The 18,298-nt window shown below is 43.3% G+C and overlaps 1 protein-coding gene across 1 annotated transcript in view; it reads right to left on the bottom strand.

The window, feature by feature from the left end:
- Positions 1-18,298, bottom strand: part of SEC16B (SEC16 homolog B, endoplasmic reticulum export factor) — a 70,457-nt gene that overhangs the window by 15,546 nt on the left and 36,613 nt on the right. Inside the window, exons 15-17 of the mRNA XM_048482520.1 lie at positions 14,006-14,111; positions 12,794-12,934; positions 1,422-1,535 (exon numbers count right to left, since the gene is read on the bottom strand). Of these exons, the coding sequence (XP_048338477.1) occupies positions 1,422-1,535; positions 12,794-12,934; positions 14,006-14,111 (361 nt within the window). The remainder of the gene's footprint in view (positions 1-1,421; positions 1,536-12,793; positions 12,935-14,005; positions 14,112-18,298) is intronic.

Raw genomic sequence — 18,298 nt, 5'->3', positions numbered from 1 at the left:
CAGCCTTACCGTAGTTAGTGCTTTCCTTAAAAGTCTTGTGATAAATATCAACCAACACCACCCAGGGGAAAAAAAACAAGAGCAAAGGCTGAGTATTTAAGTGCCACACTTCCCAGGCATCTGTGGGGCCAATTTGGATTGGGGCTTCAGCACAGGGAAGCTGGGGCTTAAGATTTCCCACCCCAACACTGTCTTCCCAGCCATTCCCCGCAATATTAAAAAAAACCCGTAATTTTTTTTTGCCCTCCTGATCCTTTCACTCTCCTCCAGCCCAAGCCCCACCCCTGGAGCCAGGCTTTTCCTCCCTCTGGCTCTTTAAGGCCATCTTCCTCCCATAGCCGCTCTTTGCCCATCCTGGCTTCCGACTGCAGCCTGGGGGAAGGAGGTGCTACCAGCCCAACTGTGCTTCCTCCCTTCCTTCGGTGGCTGTGGCTTCATGCCAGCTGCAGCTCACCCCAGGCCCTTGACCCGGATCACTGCTCCACGTTGCCATGCTTGTCTCGCCTGCCTCCCATCAGCTCCTGGATCCCACCAGCCACCTGGGGCTTGGGGATAGCTGTCTGCTCTCCACCAGCCCTGCTGCCTCCTCAGCCTCTCCCCTGCCCTGGATCTCCAGGTAAGCGTGGCTCCCAGGTTGGTTGGGCAGCGACTTTTCACCCGCAACCAGTCAAAAAAAGTGTGGAAAGTTGTGACACAAGAGGGGCAACAGCGCATGTACCTCTCCCAGCAGAGCAAAGAGTACCCCTTCCCCTGGGCTGTTTCAGGTTAGCGAAAAGGAGTAGGGAAGAATTCCAAGCCCCCTCACACTGCATGCTTTGGGCTAAATCTGAATTAGCCCCAAAACTGAATTAGGTCCATGGACACCTGACCTGGGATGCATGGAACTTCAAAACATTCTTAACCACCTTATGTTGGAACGTTTGCAGGGAGAACATAACCCACTGGTCCATCAGGTTGAAAATCCCACTATGGTCTAAAGTTTGTATGCAATAATCAAACTATCAAGAAGCAGGTAATGGTTCTGCCAGGCCAAACCTTAAATTGCCAGAGTGCCAATTTCACAGCTGAGTCTGGAGTTCTCCTAGAATTACAACTCCTAACGACAGAGATGCACGCTGCTGGAGGAAATGATAACTTCTGAGGGCGGACTCCACAATATCACACTCCCACTGACTGCACCCTTCCCAAACCCCAGCCTTCTCTAACACGGTCCCCAAATCTCCAGGAATTTCCGAAGCTAGAGCAGCAACCCCATATACTCAAGGGAACCTGCTACCTTGATTCACTGGAATACCTGTGTGTTCATCCGGACTAGCCAGATCAGCTAAAAACACACCTGAGCCCACTGGAGTCCTTTGGAGATAGGCAGGTTACAAATTCTTGGTAACAAAGAAGAAAACACTAAGAGCCAAAAATCCCACCTTGCTCTGCTGATGTAGGGCTCGGAGCTGGATGAGCCAATCGGGTTCTAAAGAGCCATCTTGTTCGGGACTCTCCAGCAGCCGTGGGTCTGAGAGTTTCAGCCGCTCCGCCAGCTGCGGTATTGGGAAAAGAGACAAATGGCTGAATGTAATAACTGTTTCAAATAGTGACTTTAAGAGCCCAGTGGTGCAGAGTAGTGAGCTGCAGTACTGCAGTCAAAGCTCTGCTCATGATCTGAGTTTGATCCCCACAGGTTGTCGGCTCAAGATGGATTCAGCCTTCCATTTTTCAAAGGTGAGTAAAATGAGTACCCAGACAACCAGGGAAGGTAATGGCAAACAACTGCCTAGTAAATACTGGGATGTGATGTTACCCCCATGGATCAGTAATGATCTGGTGCTTGCACAGGGGACTACCTTGACCTTGACCTGCAGTGACCTTGAGAGCTTTTTATCCCACTCACTGAGCAAAAGGGAGATGCAAAAAAGCAAGAGATGGTGAGGCAGGAGGAAGAGAGTATACTCATGCCTATCTATAGGAAAAGCTATTAATCCCACAGAAATCCTATGCTGCCTTAATCCTGATGCCTCTAGGGCAAGGACTGCTCTTCCAAAAGCATCAAGTACCCTCAAATTTTAATTGCCATGTAAGCTGTAGTTATTGGGAACTGAACAGAGGAAGTCATGTTGGATAAGAAGGTCATAAGAACGTAAGAAGAGCCCTGATGCATCAGACCAGTGGTCCATCCACCTCTGCATCCTTGTTTACAAAGTGGCCAAACAGCTGCCCTGGACAGCCAGTGAACAAGGCATAGGAGCCCAAGACTTGCACCTTATGTTTCCTCCTTACACTGGTCTTCAGAGGTTTACTGCCTCCAGATGTGAAGTTCCCCTTGGGTCACCATGGATAGTAGTCAATGATGGAAGCTGTCACCATGCCAAGATTAAATTACTCTCTCTGAATTCCTACCTGGCCTTGGGATCACCAAGAAGGGAGACGTGTGGAGCTTGATTGAGTAGCTGTGGTTTATTGTTTGTTTGTTTGTTTGTTTGTTTGTTAAACTTGTACCCCAAAGCAGGCTCAGAGTGGCTGCCAACAAATATATACGATATCAATACAAACATAAAGCCAACAAAACAATAAAAACACTTTACAACAGAATTCAGCGTGGTGGAAAGAGAAAAAAACGAAGGGAAAAGGAGAAGGAAGGCAACGGAAGCCAGCAAGATGACTCAAGAACCATTGCTGCCCTCAACTATGGGCCTGGTAGAACAGCTCTGTCCTGCCGGTCCTGCAGAAGTGGGATAGTTTCCGCAGGGCCCTGGTCTTGTTTGCCAGGGTGTTTCACCAGGCTGAAACCAGGGTTCTGGTTGAGGACAGCTAGATGCTTTCTGGACCAAGGGTCACCAGAAACTTGTTATTTGCAGAGTGCAGGGCTCTCTGGGGGACACATTGCTAAGCAACTGGATAAAGATACAATGCAGTCTCTCTCACACAAATACACACACTCCTTTTAAGCAAAGGAGTCTATTAATCTAACATGCATCCTATTCAAAACATACCAGCACAGATTAGGGTAGGAAACATCCAATTGCAATGGATACAGTTTCTAGCAAATTAAAAGGAAAGAGAAATACTGGCTATTTGGGACATGAAGACTTGTTTTCTTGATCTCAGAAATCCCACCCACTTCATGGGAGAAGGGGCTTGGCATGACAGGAAGTGGGACAGAGGGTTTTTTTTTTCTGTTGCTTGCATGGGTCTCCATACTCTGTACTCCATGCGCCATCTCCCAAACTGATAGACTGATTTAATGCTTCCATTCCCAGTTGGCTGTAGAACCAATCCCCCCTCTGGGCAGAATTTCTAGAGTCAGCTATAGCATTTTGCCCTTTATGGGAGACATCTGAAGGTAACAAAACCTATCAATCACACCTCGTTGACAGGAGAATTCAATTTTCCATGCTCTCCCATAATAGAAATGTTAAGTTTCTTTTCCCAAGTACACCAAATGGGATTTTATAGCAGTGTTCACAATTCTTTGGGTGTTTTCCTTGAAGGCAGATGCCCCTCATTGACCAATTCTCCTCCATGAATATGCTTGATCCTTTATTAAAGCCATCTATACTAGCAGCCATCACTATGTACACTGGCATAAATCCACAATTTAATTTGTAATTGAATAAAGTATTTCGTGTTCTGTTTGATGTTCGGCTCCGTTTAGAGTGGAACTGCCTACCAACTATCCAAGTTTTCAGGGGGAAATAGCCTTTTCCTAATTCGGCTACCCTAAGTGCTTTTTTCTTAGGAGATGCTGGGGATCGAACTGGGCCATGACCTGTATCCCGCCCCCATCTAAATTAGAGAAAGGTAGCATCCAAATATTACTACACAGATTCAAGTAAATTCGGCAACTTGTTATGTATCAATCGCAGGCATCAAAAGAGAACAGTTTTAATCAAGGGCTAATTTTCCCCAGCAGTTTCATACAAGTGCCTCTGCCAAAAAAGCAGGTGCGTATTGACCAAGCTGAATTGCAAAGTAAATACACGTTTCCTCTGAGACCGGGCTATTTTTGACAGGAACTGCATGTTAGACAATTAGCTAACAGTCTGATAATGCCTCAGCTAAGGATTCATACAAAATGCAAAGCACATCCAAGTCGGTGGCTTACAGATGCTCCAAATTTCACCCGTGCTGACCCTTTTGTGTCAATGTTGTGACCATCAGTCTATCTGACTTCTTCTCAAGAACCACATTGTCAGCATGGGCAGGAGAAATTGGTAGATTGATGAGTCTGGGGAATGCATAGGCCACCTCTTAGAGACTGGCTAGCCGAAGCTTACAAATCAAAACAACAGCATACAATTAGATAGCTGAGGGTCAAACCAGACATGCTTCAGGAGGGGAGGTCTATGTCTGGAGCTTTTTTACCTGAATTCTCAAGTGTGCCGGGGACCCACACATCCAAGAATTCAGTTTTAAACATTGCTGCCAGTTCCATGTATGGAAAGCCCAACACAGATCTCGTTTGGCATCGAAATTTTTAACAGCCCAATCCAGAATGCAGAGCAGACCCACCTCTGGAGCCGTGCCCACCCAACTGGCACAAGGGGCAAATAAACCAGCAGATGGTTAAGTTACCCAGGTGGGTGGGTGCCACACAGTTCAGTGGCGCCCAACCCATAAGTTGACGCCTTCCCTAGGCCAGCTGATACAGAAAGCTGCGCTGGCATGGCTGGGAGCGTTTCAGGGGAAGCCAGAGGGTGGAGCTGACCTTTGTCAACTTCCACAACTCACCCAGCCCCCATGTGCAGATGGAGCCAGCCTTGGAGACGTGCCACCTTTTTCTGGCATATCTCCGTTATCTTCCGTGGGGGATTTCTGCTCGTGGTTTTTGGTTTGGTGGTTTCCCACACTGCAGGGAAGCCCTGTGGAGAGAGTCGGGAGGGGGGAGCCAGAGTGGCAGCATCCCCACCCACCTTCCTAATCTGGATTGGGCTGTAAGGTATTCACCTGAAGGTGGGATTTAAAAGGGGGGCTGTACCTTGGGTGTCCCCCAAGGATCCGTTTTGGGACCAGTGCTCTTTAACCTATTCATAAATGACCTGGAAGTAGGGGTGGGTAGCGTGGTGGCCAAGTTTGCAGATGATACCAAATTATGTAGGGTGGTGAGAACCACAAAGGATTGCGAAGAGCTCCAAGCGGACCCTGATAAATTAGGTGAATGGGTGGGCCTTCAAGAAATGGCAAAAATGCACAGGTTCAGTAGTAGCAAAATGTAAAAGTGATGCACATAGGGGCAAAACCAAACTTCACATACATCGCATCACGAGGGGTCCAGTGCTACTCAGTCAAGCAGACCAGGAAAGGGATTTAGGCGTCTTAGTTGATAGTTCCATGGGAATGTCAACTCAATGCATGGCAGCTGTAAAAAAGGCAAACTCTATGCTGGGGATCATTAAGAAAGGAATTGATAATAAAACTGCAAAGATTGTCATGCTCCTTATAATAGTAAAGCAGAAACAGTGGTGCGAATCAAGCACTTGGAGTACTTGGTGTCCGTTCTGAGTCGCCAGCATCTCAAAAAAAGGATATTGAGGAGATAGAAAAAGTGCAGAGAAGGGCAACAAGGATGATTGAGGGACTGGAGCACCTTCCTATGAGGGAGAGGTGGCTGCAGCGTTTGGAGACTCTTTTAGTTTGGAGAGGGAGGCGGCTGAGGGGGGGATATGATTGAAGTCTACAAAATTATGCATGGGGTAGAAAATGTTGACAGAGAGAAATTTTTCTCTCTTTCTCACAATTACTAGAACCAGGGGGGCATTCATTATGAAAAATGCTGGGGGAAGAATTAGGACTAATAAAAAGGAAACACTTCTTCAACACTAGCATTAGCGTGATTGGTGTTTGGAACTCATGCTGCCACAGGAGGTGGTGATGGGCCACTAACCTGGATAGCTTTAAAAGGGGCTTGGACAGATTTATGGAGGAGAAGTCGATTTATGGCTACCAATCTTGAGCCTCCTTGATCTGAGATTGCAAATGCCTTAACAGACCAGGTGATCGGGAGCAACAGCCACAGAAGGCCATTGCGTTCACATCCTGCATGTGAGCTCCCAAAGGCACCTGGTGGGCCACTGTGAGTAGCAGAGAGCTGGACTAGATGGACTTTGGTCTGATCCAGCTGGCTTGTTCTTATGTTCTTATGTTCTTACCCAGCATTGAATACTATCCAGTACTGAACTCTCCAAGACAAGATCTTATAAGTATTCTTGGTTGAAAATAAGCCACAAATGCCTATTTTTCCACACTATGATTCCTTGGGACTCACTTTTCAACCGTTCTGGTTTCCCAGCACTCGTGAACGGATCCTTTACTTGAGCAGGGCCTGGGAGCCTTTAATTGCTCTTTTTTTTTCCTTTTCAGCAAATGTGATTGTTCATTAATTCTGAATATTTTAACCATCCTAACTGCACAATTACGATATTAGTGTCATGAAAATGAAAAAAAACCTAATGAGCACAAGCTGCATCCAAGAGAACTGCATTAATTAAAGCCTCCACTCCTCTCTCTCCCCACCCCCTTCAAAAGGAAAAGATTTGATTCAGAACATATTCAGGTACGCCAGCGCACCACAATTGAACAGGAAGTTAGCTAATTAAGCAACAGAGAAATCAGAAGCCACTTTAAAACAACAGAAGCGACAGGGATTTGAGTGGTGGCTGGAAGAATTTCAGTATTTTAAATGAGGGCACTTCAAACACTGTCCAGATTGGCCAAGAACACCTTTGTTACCTCTGCCAGGGAGTTTGTTTGACAACCACGTTGATGCTAAACTAAAAGAACCCCTAATCTGTCCCTGGATTCAAACACAACATTTATCTGATCAGGGCAAACTTCAAGGGGATTATAGCTACACATCCTCTTCATCTCCCCATATGAAGCTGGTCATGGATTAAATAGCCAGCTGGTGGAAGACGAGTCATGATGGACCTGCCTTAAAACAAACCTGGACTGTTTATCTCTTCTATGATTAAATCCTGGCGCAATTATGTGTTGGTCTTTTTCAAATCAAAAACTATGTGTTAAATTTTGCATAACATTCTTCAATACAGGCAAATACAAAAGGTTATAATACAGCAAGAGAAGCGGAATTTAAACAAGTCAGTGAATTGAGAAAAGGGGTAGGTAACGTAGAGTTAGTTAGAAAAGAAGTAGCTAACGTTCAGTGCACTGGCTTGGATCCAGCCAAGCAGAAACATAAAACTCAGTTCCACTTGCACAAAAATCTTCTGAAACACCCAGCATTTTCTTCCCTACGTAGCACAGAGCCCAAAAATTACTTGCACAAGATTGCGCCAAGATTAAACTTTTTTTCCCAATGTCAACTGCTAAAATATAAAGGTAGCAACAATGTAAGAAATGAATGGAAAGACATCTGTCTAAAATTGAATTCAATCCTTGTCCGAACTGGAAAAGTTCAAACAAAACTAAATTCAGCTTGGACTGATTAGAAGCATACAATGGACAGAGAAGTACATAGTGAACAAAATCCTTGACCTGATTAGATCCACAAAGAAACAGATGAGAGTACTCTGGTGCCTCACAAAACCTACTTTTTAAATATTTGGAAGGGGAAGGTTGAAACTGGGCTCCAGTAAAGACCTTTCTTAAGGGAGCACTGACAAAAGGAGCATTTAAACATCTGGAAAAGGATCTATTGTGCTTAAAACTGGGATACCACAAAAAAAATAGATTTCTGAACCACATTGACATCACTTTTTGCATCCTTTTCACAAACCCATGCTTGAATTTTGCTAAAATCCCAAGATTATCTTCTTGTAGTGAGGACAAGTCATAAGTCTGAAGAATGGGAGCCATCAATTCAGGATAATAATTCCTTTCCATATAAAACTGGTAACAGAGTTTAGCCAAATGACACTTAGGTAAATTGACTGGTTTTTAATATAATATTTCAACAATTTCAAATGGACACTCGATGAGAATAGCCCAACTTCAGTTCTTAAGATGTGCAACTGGGGCTCCTGGGACAATCCTAAGATCTTCCTAACGAAGATGTTTTGGATGATTTCCATTTTGTCTAGGGGCTTTCCATCCCACCACTAGACCTCCACACAATAGGAGAGTTGAGGGATAACTTTACCTTGAAATGCTTTGAGTGCAAAGACTATAGCATTTTCCGGATGGACATAATATCCCAGGGGAAAACTGGGATCATACATACCGGATTGTTTCTGTCTCGGTTTCTCTCTTCGCATGGCCGCCCAATATTGCATCAAGACTGGGATTAAGAACTCCAGGTAATTATGCATGAGCCCCCGGTTTATTTTCATTTTCCACTCCACATTTCTGCGCAAGCACAAACATTCCCATTTTTCCGCCGTTCTGATTGGCTGCAGCTGTGGGGTGGGGAGAGCAGACAGCAAGGCGGGGAAAGTAAACCGGTCCGTCTCCCACGGTGTTTGCATGGGAGCAGGAGTGGTGAGGGGTTTTTCAAACGAACTGCCAATTTAGTGGGTTTTGAAAACCCTGAGATAAGGGAAATCTTGCAGAGCGGACCCGGTTTAGGGCCAGAAGTCATGCACAAACCGGGATGTTTCACCTCCCCATCCCAGAATATATGGTCCATGCAGAAAATGCCTATAAGTTACAATAAGGAGCTATGGCTCAATGGCAGAGCACCTATTTGGCATGTAGAAAATCCCAGTATCTCCATTTTAAAAAGGATCAGGCAGAATGTTATGCAAAAGACCTCTACTGGACATCTTGGACAGCCACTGCCAATCAGAACAGTCAGACTGACATTTACAGACCCAGAGTCTGACTCAAACCAGGGTAGCTTCATATGTTCACATTGTAAATGTGTTATTCCATATGGGAGCTGCAGCACCCACAGTCTTTGGATGGAGGCTTTGGAGAACCACACATGGTTTATTAAAAAAAATGTGCATCATGATTCTCATCTGGTTCCCTTTGAAATTAATTGAGAAGGATGCACATTTCCATTTAAGAACATTTGTTTTATACAAAAAACTAAAGTTTATGCAAAAAAAACCCCCCAAACTAAAGCTGATCTTTATCATAAGGGTAAAATACTGTAAATCTCATCTATGAAATAAGGCTGCATCTACAGCAACTGCCCCAGGAACTGCATTTACCTGTCCATATTTCTCTTTTTGCAGTCAGTTACAGGAGCCTTAAGAGCTTGGTTTATTTTTGTAACTTTAATCTTCCATGCAAATTTGTTGTTGGCAAAAAATTGCTCTTTCTAAATGGAACAAAGCTTGCTCCCTGCATATGATTGCTAAATGGCTCCTCTGAACTGCAATATGTACCACACCTGTGACAACCTTTTTTCAAATTCAGCAATTATTAGGAAGATTATTCATGTCATGGGAGAAGTGCACTTCCTGGTACGTGTCAAGGCAGCTTCTCAAACTGAAAGGTTTCCAGCCGCTCCTGTAGATTTGCTTGTGTATCGATGAAACATAAATTAGGCAAATGTGATCATCACCAAATGATACATTAGAGGCAAAATGGCAAATTGGCCTGTGCCAAGTTTAGCTACTTAAAACCTCCACTGCTTCTATAATTCATGTCATTTCTTACATAGCTTGTATTTCTTCTGAATTTTTGTTCAGCTGAGTCCCTTGTCAAAGGCAAGCAGAGGTTGTTAACCCTGAATGGACAAGCTTAGGCACACTTAAGCTGGTAAACAAGCTCTTAACTGAAGCTGCTATGCCAGCTGCTCCCAGGGTTACCAACCTCACCGTGTGACATAACATCCCTGCTAAATTTCCTGTCTCTTAAAACTGCCCAGTCCTGGGACTACCACCAAATTTCTAGGAATTTCCAAAGATGGTGGGTAGCTCTTTGTCACATCTCAGAGAAAAAAAAAATTTGGGTTCCAATTACACCTGTCCTGATAATTTCCGTCTATTTTACTTTTTATCCCACCTTTCTTCCAAGAGGGTCTTGACAGCATACATGCTTTTCCTGTCCCTTTTTATCCATACCCCTCTGAGGTAGATTAGTTTACTGGGGCAGCAATCCTATGTAGGTATAGTCAGAAGAAAATCCCATTTCTAACTCCAGAGAATGTGTTTTTAAGACTATAGCCATACTAAGTAGAGTTATATCATTCTAAGCCCGCTGACTTGACTTGGTATAACACTGCTTAGTTAATATAACTCTGCTTAGGATTGCATCGCTGGCTGATTCACCAGCTGCAATGATTGCTTGAGAAGACGGACCTAGCCACATTATTTTCTTTGCGATCAAGACAACCAATGTTGCATTGATCTGACAGTACAAAATAGTAGAAATAAATAGAGTGGGTGGAGCAACAATGCACAAGAAAGTCCTCCTGCATTAGCTCCTTGAAATAAATGGGACTGTTTCCAGGAGGACTGGCTCAAAAGAACCCTGGAGGGACCACGCCATCAATTTACTTCACAAGTTAGAGTTCTCTGACTGATCAGCACATTTATACCTTCAACAAAAGGTCGGGTAATGGTAAGCCCTGGTTTTAATATTTGGAAATTACATTCTCATACAAATATTAGCCTACCCAAACTGAGAGTTGGATGGTGTGAGAGATTGGTGGGAATAGTTAACTCAGCAAGACTGAATCAAAGCATCTAATTATTATTCTATGACGAACCTTTAAGTCACCTGCTTAGCTAGTTTTCCCCACATTGTATTATACTCTATGTATGTATGTATGTATGTATGTATGTATGTATGTATGTATGTATGTATGTATTTATTTATTTATTACATTTATATACCGCCCTCCCCCGAAGGGCTCAGGGCGGTGAACATGAACATATGAATAGAGCACAAAATAAAATCAACAAATCTCAAATCTCTACCCCAAAACAAAATTGCAAGATTCTATTTTTTACATTTACGTCCTGTTGTATTGCAAGTAAGGGAAAAGGGCCTTCCAAGATTCCCATTAGCATTTTAAACACTGTAGTCGTGAGCAGAATTATACCTTTCTAAGCCCATTAATTTCAATGGACTTAGAAAGCAATATCTTGCCTTAGAATGGAACTGTTAGGGAGCAAGTCTTAACAGGTCTAATCACGCCCACTGAATTCAATGGAGCTTACTCCCATGAAAATGTTCTTAGGATTGCAGCCTAGGATTCCAGGTTTGCATAATCAAGGCTGGGGTCAAATGCAGTTAAGATACCAGACTATATTTCTGGTCCTGCTGTTAGCAGCAATATGTCAATAATAACCAGAGTCTTCTGGGCACATTTGATCTTTTCAGGTCAAGGGTACATTATCTTCAGGTCAAAATTGTGTACAAATTCCCCCAGTTCAGAACTCACTGCATCACAGATGAGAGAGGTCCCACAGTTTCCACGAGTGGGCAAAGCATGATTTTTTTCCCTTCACAAGGAAAGTGAAGCAGAGCTGTATGTGTTTTGCTTTGTTCAGCTTTCCCGTTCCTCCTTGCCTTCACCCACCCATGCAGTTTCACCAACATTTATGGGGATCAGCAGAGCTCCTTTTTTAATGTAAATACTTTCAATCTATACCAGGAGTGACAGATCAAGGAAACATTTTTTTTAAAAAAAATCCAGAAGCAGGTGAGAAAACAACCATCCAAACCTGGAAACAGGAGAAACAGGGGGCAGGCAAAAATGGTGGCTAGGACTGGGGGGAAGCAGCGGGGCAGCTCCTCAGATGCAAAGAAAAAATTACAGGGAAACGCCACTGCAATGCACAGTGCCACCCAAAAAACTATAAGTGCACAAAGGACCACAGTTTCACAAAAAAACCTCTCAGACACACAAAACCACATGTGTGTGTATATTCACACTTTTCCATAACAGAGTACAAATTCTCATGCACAATTCTCCTACATAATTTTTTTCATAGTTGCGTTATGAAAGGGCATAGGAATATTTTTGGTACCTCCAAACAACAAGGTGCAAATTAAAATAGAAAATGACAGCTCAGGCTTAAATGTGACCATTTCTGAATTTGGTTATTTGTCCCTAGTTTAATGCTGTTGGGAAGGTTTTTTTTTCTTGCTGCTTCATGTGATAGTCAAATCCCACTCCATTCAATTTGGGGAAGGGCTGAAGTTCAATGGTAGACATCTGTGTGGCAAGTTCAATCCCCAACAGCTCCATTTAAAAGGATCAGGTAGCAGGTGATGTAAAAAGACCTCCACTGGAGACTCTGGAGAGCCTCTGCTAGTCTGAGTAGATAATACTATGATGGAATAATGGTGTGATTCAATACACAGCAGCTACATATATTGTCCATAGCAGCCATGTACCCCTCAGGGTTTCCTTGGCTTTTCTCCAATCACTTCCAAACCTGCTTTGCTGAGAAATTTGGGGGGAGATTGCAGTAAAGCCACGTGGGTGGAGAAGTTTGGATTTCCCTGGCCCTGACCAAACAGCAGCCAGAAGCAGCCATTCCCCTCTAATCTGTGTATCAGGTTTTTCAATTCCCAGCTTCCATTTTTAAAAAAATTTCCAGCCCATTTCATTGTTGAGGTATACCTTTATATCTCCATAACAAAAGGGGCTAGATTTTAAAATGAAAACTAAGTATTCAAAGAAGTCAGTACACAGATATAACAATATTTAATTTCTGATTTTGTTTAAATTTGAAAAAGCCCTGGTGGTCTGGCAGGGCATGGGGGACCACAGCCAGGAGACAGGAATGGGGGGATCTGTCAGGTGGCAGCCCTATTGCAGCTACACTGTATTGGCACCCATAGCAGCAGAGGGAAACCAAACAAGCCTGTACAAGTTTGGACTTCATAAATCAGCACTTGTGTTTTTGTTAGCTTCATTCATCTGCAATCAAAGACTCACCTGGATAACTTGCTGTAGGAGGACAGGGTTGGTGTTCCCATTCTGGGCAAGGAGAGCCATTCCAGCCCCTTCGCAATAATGCAAGGCCTGAGCAGTGAGGCCGTAGTCCACAAGGCGAGCGGCATAAATAAGTTTGTACATCTGTGAACGAGAATTGGGAAGGGGAATATATACAGTTGGTGGAGGACAAGTGAAGAAGGAGTTGCATGTTGTAATTTCTCCAACTATGCTCTTGAATAGAAAGCTGTGGCTAGCCCTTCCTCACTAGAATATCCCATTCTTAATTTGAGATTATGTCACCTACTTAAATGTCCCCCCCCTCAAAAAAATAGTCTTAGATTGGGCAAATCATTGCTTCCAGTGTGACAGTGAATTAACTGCAGCCACCATAGCTAAGGCTATTTTTTGGGTGGAGAGCTTGTAGCAAATAACACAATCAAAATTGAATTCCAACATAAACTTTCACAGACGAGAACAACTTTGCGAGATGCAAGGTAATCCTGGAGGGCGTTTGCATGGGGTTAACCTAGGGCAGCCAAAAACATGGCTTGGATCATGGAATAGAGTTGTTGCAAACGCCATACACATGCAAAGGTATCAAACAGCTGGAATCACAATTCTTCATCTCTGGCAGAATCAACTAAGACAAAACTGGAGAGATCCTGTTCTCAAAAGTATTTATGGAGACACTCCACTCTGCTGCATCGGGTTCTGGAAGCAGAACCCATGCCTGCACATCACTGCAAAATCACTGTGCAACAGCAATAATTTACTTCCTGGCAGAGGCGTAGCTATGGAAAATGGAGCCTGGGGAAATCTGGATTTCCCCCCTCTCAAGTCCAGGTCTACCGTCCAGAGCCAGCAAGGTGCCCAGGTCTACTGCCCAGAGACAGTGAGGTGCTCAGGTCTACCGCCCAGAGCCAGAGCCAGAATGCAGGTTTACCGCTTGGAGCCAGCAAGGCACCCAAGTCTACCGCCCAGAGCTGGGAAGGTGCCCAGGTCTACTGCCCAGAGCCAGTGAGAGTGGCCCGGGCCCGATGCCCCCCCCCCACATGATTAGATGGCAGGTATGCCCCTGCTTCCTGGATTGTCTACTCTAGTCCACACAGAAAAATCCAGTAGTGCAGGTTCACTGTAGTGCAATATTCAGTACTATGTGGATTCGGTCCATCTTAAACCTACTGGCTACCACTGGAAGGCAGCTTCTGTTACCTGGAAAGAGGGAATGAAAGCTTTGGGGTCCCCCAGCAGCTGGCAGTATTCAAAGATCTCAGTCCTGTGGATATCTTCCAACTTCACAAACTGGGCAAGGGCCTGACTAAAAGAAAAAAGTGGAGACAGGATCAGGACAGAAACAGGATACAAAATCTCATCCTCTATCAAAGGCAATCCAGGGGCATTCCAAGCTCATCCCACACTAGCAGCTGCTAGGGCAAAAGCAAGGAAATTAAAATGAGGGCTGCCAGACAGTGAATGAAGTTTGAGTCCATTAATCATTGGCCTCTGGAATTGGTGAACTGATTAAACTCAAATAAACGTGCAGATTGTCAAAATGTTCATATGGCTTTTGAGACAGTAAAAAGAAAAAGCCAAATGACTCACAAATGTAATACAGCATGACAGCTTAAAAGGCATATATTATAGAAGTCTGGTTTTGGCTACCTGACATTGGAAATTTGTTAGGTTGGCTCCCTCCCCCAGCTCCTCGGACTGGAGAAAAGTACCATCACTAATGGATGGTGGGATTCACTCCATTTTCTGCCCCCTATTTTTGACCTTGTGTTGCATAAGGGTGGGGAAAAATGTTTGCAAACTTGTTTACATGCACAGATAGATGCCAGTTTGCTGTCCATTCCTTCTTTCTAACTGCATATGCAGGAACAAAACATTGCTGGAAGTGTTTTTGAGCCGCAGGTATTATATAATAATCTCAATCAAATCAATTTCAAGGCTAAATATTGAAGTAAACTTTTTTCCCCTCTAAAGGCAAACATTCTGGCTTGCTTATTTTATTAAAACATTTATATCCTGCCTTTTCTCTTGGTTCAAAGTAGCTTACAATAATAGTTACAACATCCCCACCTAAAACCAATGATAAAAGAGCAACCCCTCTCCCACCCTTAAAAGATGTCTGCCATTCAAATCCCTTTAAAAACACTGGCAAAAAGGCAGACCTTGTAGTTCATCCTGAAAATCTTCAAAAACAAGGCCCCTTAACCTGTTCAGAGAGCCTATTCCATAAGAGCCCCTATAATGGGAAAGGCTTGGTGTCTGTTCAATGCCAGCTGAATCACACTAAGTTGTGGGACAGGCAACAGTTGGTGCATAGGGACGTATGGAAGAAGAGGGTCCTGTATTTACATTCCTGCTTCAAAAGCCAGCGAAGGATATATTCAGTTTCACATAAAGATGCTAGTAGATTGTATATTCCTCTGTCACAGAACAAAGCATGTCGGACTATCTTTGTTGTAGAATGTTCCACCTGCGTCCTAGTGCCTACCTAGTCCTGCTCCCCCACATCCATTTGAAAGTAAAAAAAATACATTTTGACATAAATCCTCTTGTAGAAAAGCACCCTATTCAATAATACACAAAATAATGGTTTTGACAAAGGCAGTGCATAAAAATAAATGATAATTCATTCAGGTCTATATTCTAATGTAGAAGCATACCCTCCTAGACTCTATGGACTCCCAAAAATCCACAAGGACTCCACTCCACTCAGACCTATTGTGAGTGCAATTGGATCTCCTACATATGATTTGGCAAAGTTTCTGGCCACACAACTACAAATCCATATTGGACTTACTACACATTACATTAAGGACTCAACTCACTTCATTGAAAAAATCAGCAAACTCAAACTCAACCCCAATGACAAACTGATCAGTTTTGATGTGGTGTCCCTATTCACCAAGGTCCCCATAGCAGACACCATGACACTCATTAACCAGAAATTCCCAAAAGACATCACAGCCCTGTTTCAACATTGTCTCACTACCAGCTACTTCCAGTGGGATAATGAATACTAATGAACAAGAAAAGATGGGGTAGCCATGGGTAGCCCCTCTTAGCCCTGTGGTAATAGCAAATTTCTTTTATATATGGAACATTTTGAGAAACAAGCCCTGAAAACAGCAAGCACCAAAAGCCCACCATATGGTTCTCCATTATGTGGAATGACACATCTTCACCATTTGGAGCCATGGAGAGAAGAAGAATCTAAACAAGTTCCTGGACCATATCAACAAGATCCACCCAAACATCCAATTAATACTATGGAGAGAAAAGAAAAATGAAGGAAAACTGCCATTTTTTAGATGTTTTAGTCATCCAAGCAAACCAAAACCAGCAATTGGGACACACACAGTATACAGAAAACCTACTCACACAGACAGATATCTACAACAAAACTCCAAATCACCATCCAGGGCAAAAAGGAGACACCATAAAGAATCCTTTGGTACATCGCTAGAAGCAGAATCTGTGAACCTTACCTCCTACAAGATGAATTGAATCACCTAAACAGGGCTCTACAGGCTAATGGGTTACTCTAATACAGAAATCAGAAGGGCTTGCAAGATCTCAAGAACAAGCCACATGAGACAAAGATAAAAGACTACCATCTAGGAGGGAAGGTGTTCTTACCTATACATCAATAGGGAACCAATTGATCGACATAGGAAAACTCGATGCAAAGAAGCACAACCTACAAAACAATCTATAATACAGACTCCACTAAGAAAAATTCAACAGATGCTTACGTTCAGCAAAGGATAAGAGGGATCCTTTAGCTACTTGCAGGAGTCTATAAAAGCATACCATGCAGCTGTGGACAAGTCTACATAGGAACCACCAAACGCAGCATTGGCACAGACACGTATCAAAGAAATCGACGAAAAGGCACTGGGCAGACTATTTCAGCCAGAAAAAAAATCAGCAATAGCAGAACACATGATAAACCAACCTGGACATAGAATTGATTATTTGAAAACAGAAATTCTGGACCACTCCTGAAAGCCACTACGGTAAAGACTACACAGAGAAGCTAAATTGAAATCCATAAGCACATGGACAATTTTAACAGGAAGGAAGAGAAACTATGAAAAATGAATACAGGAACTTTGGCTCGCCAGTGTTGACAAATACTAGGGTCAAGACTGTGTCAAACCAGCTCCTTACACAAACACACAGGATGACCATAGACAAAAAAAGAAACAAAGGCCAGGATACTTCTATTCAGATGCTCCCACCAGTGACTTTGCTATCTACAGGGTTACTCCCAGGCTATAGTCTTCATTGTTACTCATACTTCTATTCAGATGCCCTCAACTATTGACCTGGTTGCCGCCTTTATTACTCACAGACAAGGTTTCCCCACCCACCCTGGACACTCCAATAGATATATACTCCACTTGCTTTCCCAACATCAGATCCTCTGAAGATGCCAGCCACAGACGCAGGCGAAACGTCAGGAGAGAATGCTGCTAGAACACGGCCATACAGCCCGGAAACCACACAGCACCCAAGGAAAGGTCATTGTTCGTATTTTCTAACACAATTAACGCACCACAAAATTAAACAGCCCCCATAAAGTTCTGGATATAGATCCACACGCACTAGCTTTTATGACTTGCAGGGCAGGAGTGGAAGACCACAAACTGGTAAAGAGAACAGGTAAGGAAGGCATCAAAGTGGTACCTGCCAGCCCTTCTCCTGCTTTGAGTTCCCCGCTGTCCAAGATAAATTTAGCTTGCATTCACTGCTGTGCCAAGAGCATTAAAAAAAACCTCCAGCATTCGAAAATGTTCTTGCCACCACCTTTTCTGCAGTCTGAATTATACACCCTATGCTGGCTGTCTCAGTAAACTAGTTCATTTAGCCACAGGGTTACCTGGGATTCCTCAAAACTGAGCATACACAGAATCTTCTCCTGACCCCACCCTGAGTTTTCCATCTGCACTATGAAGCTGGCACAAAATCCATTAAGAGTCCATTCAAAATATCTATAACTACAACTACATTACCATGGCTTAGTTTCAAGTGCATTAGAGCTAACTGATCAACAGTAATGGATCCTCAAATATACACCAAGGTTGCTTTTCTGTCATGGGGAGGGGGGAGCTGTTGCTTTACTTAACCACATGAAAGGACATTAAACAAATTGGGATTACTAAAATGGAGACATTGCGGGGGAGGGGGGAGAAGAAATAACAGGATAGTTTCCCATAGATGTATTGTGGGTTCCCTGATCTACTTATTTATTTATTTATTTATGGTAATCGACCAACAGCTATGTACAAAGTACAGTTAATAATTCCATCAAAGAATAGATCCAAAACAAGATTGAAAAACACGTGGTATAACACCTGGTATTAAAATCAAACTGATATAATTAAGTTATAAATAATATTTATAATCTAAAATACACTAAAAACTTACATTCAACCAACAACGAATGGGTTCCCTGACCCATTTTACAGAGCAGGAGGAGTTGTAAGCAAT

Source organism: Sphaerodactylus townsendi, unplaced genomic scaffold (genome assembly GCF_021028975.2).
Source record: "Sphaerodactylus townsendi isolate TG3544 unplaced genomic scaffold, MPM_Stown_v2.3 scaffold_18, whole genome shotgun sequence".
Lineage (NCBI taxonomy): Eukaryota > Metazoa > Chordata > Lepidosauria > Squamata > Sphaerodactylidae > Sphaerodactylus > Sphaerodactylus townsendi.
This window is presented reverse-complemented; position numbering and strand designations above follow the sequence as displayed.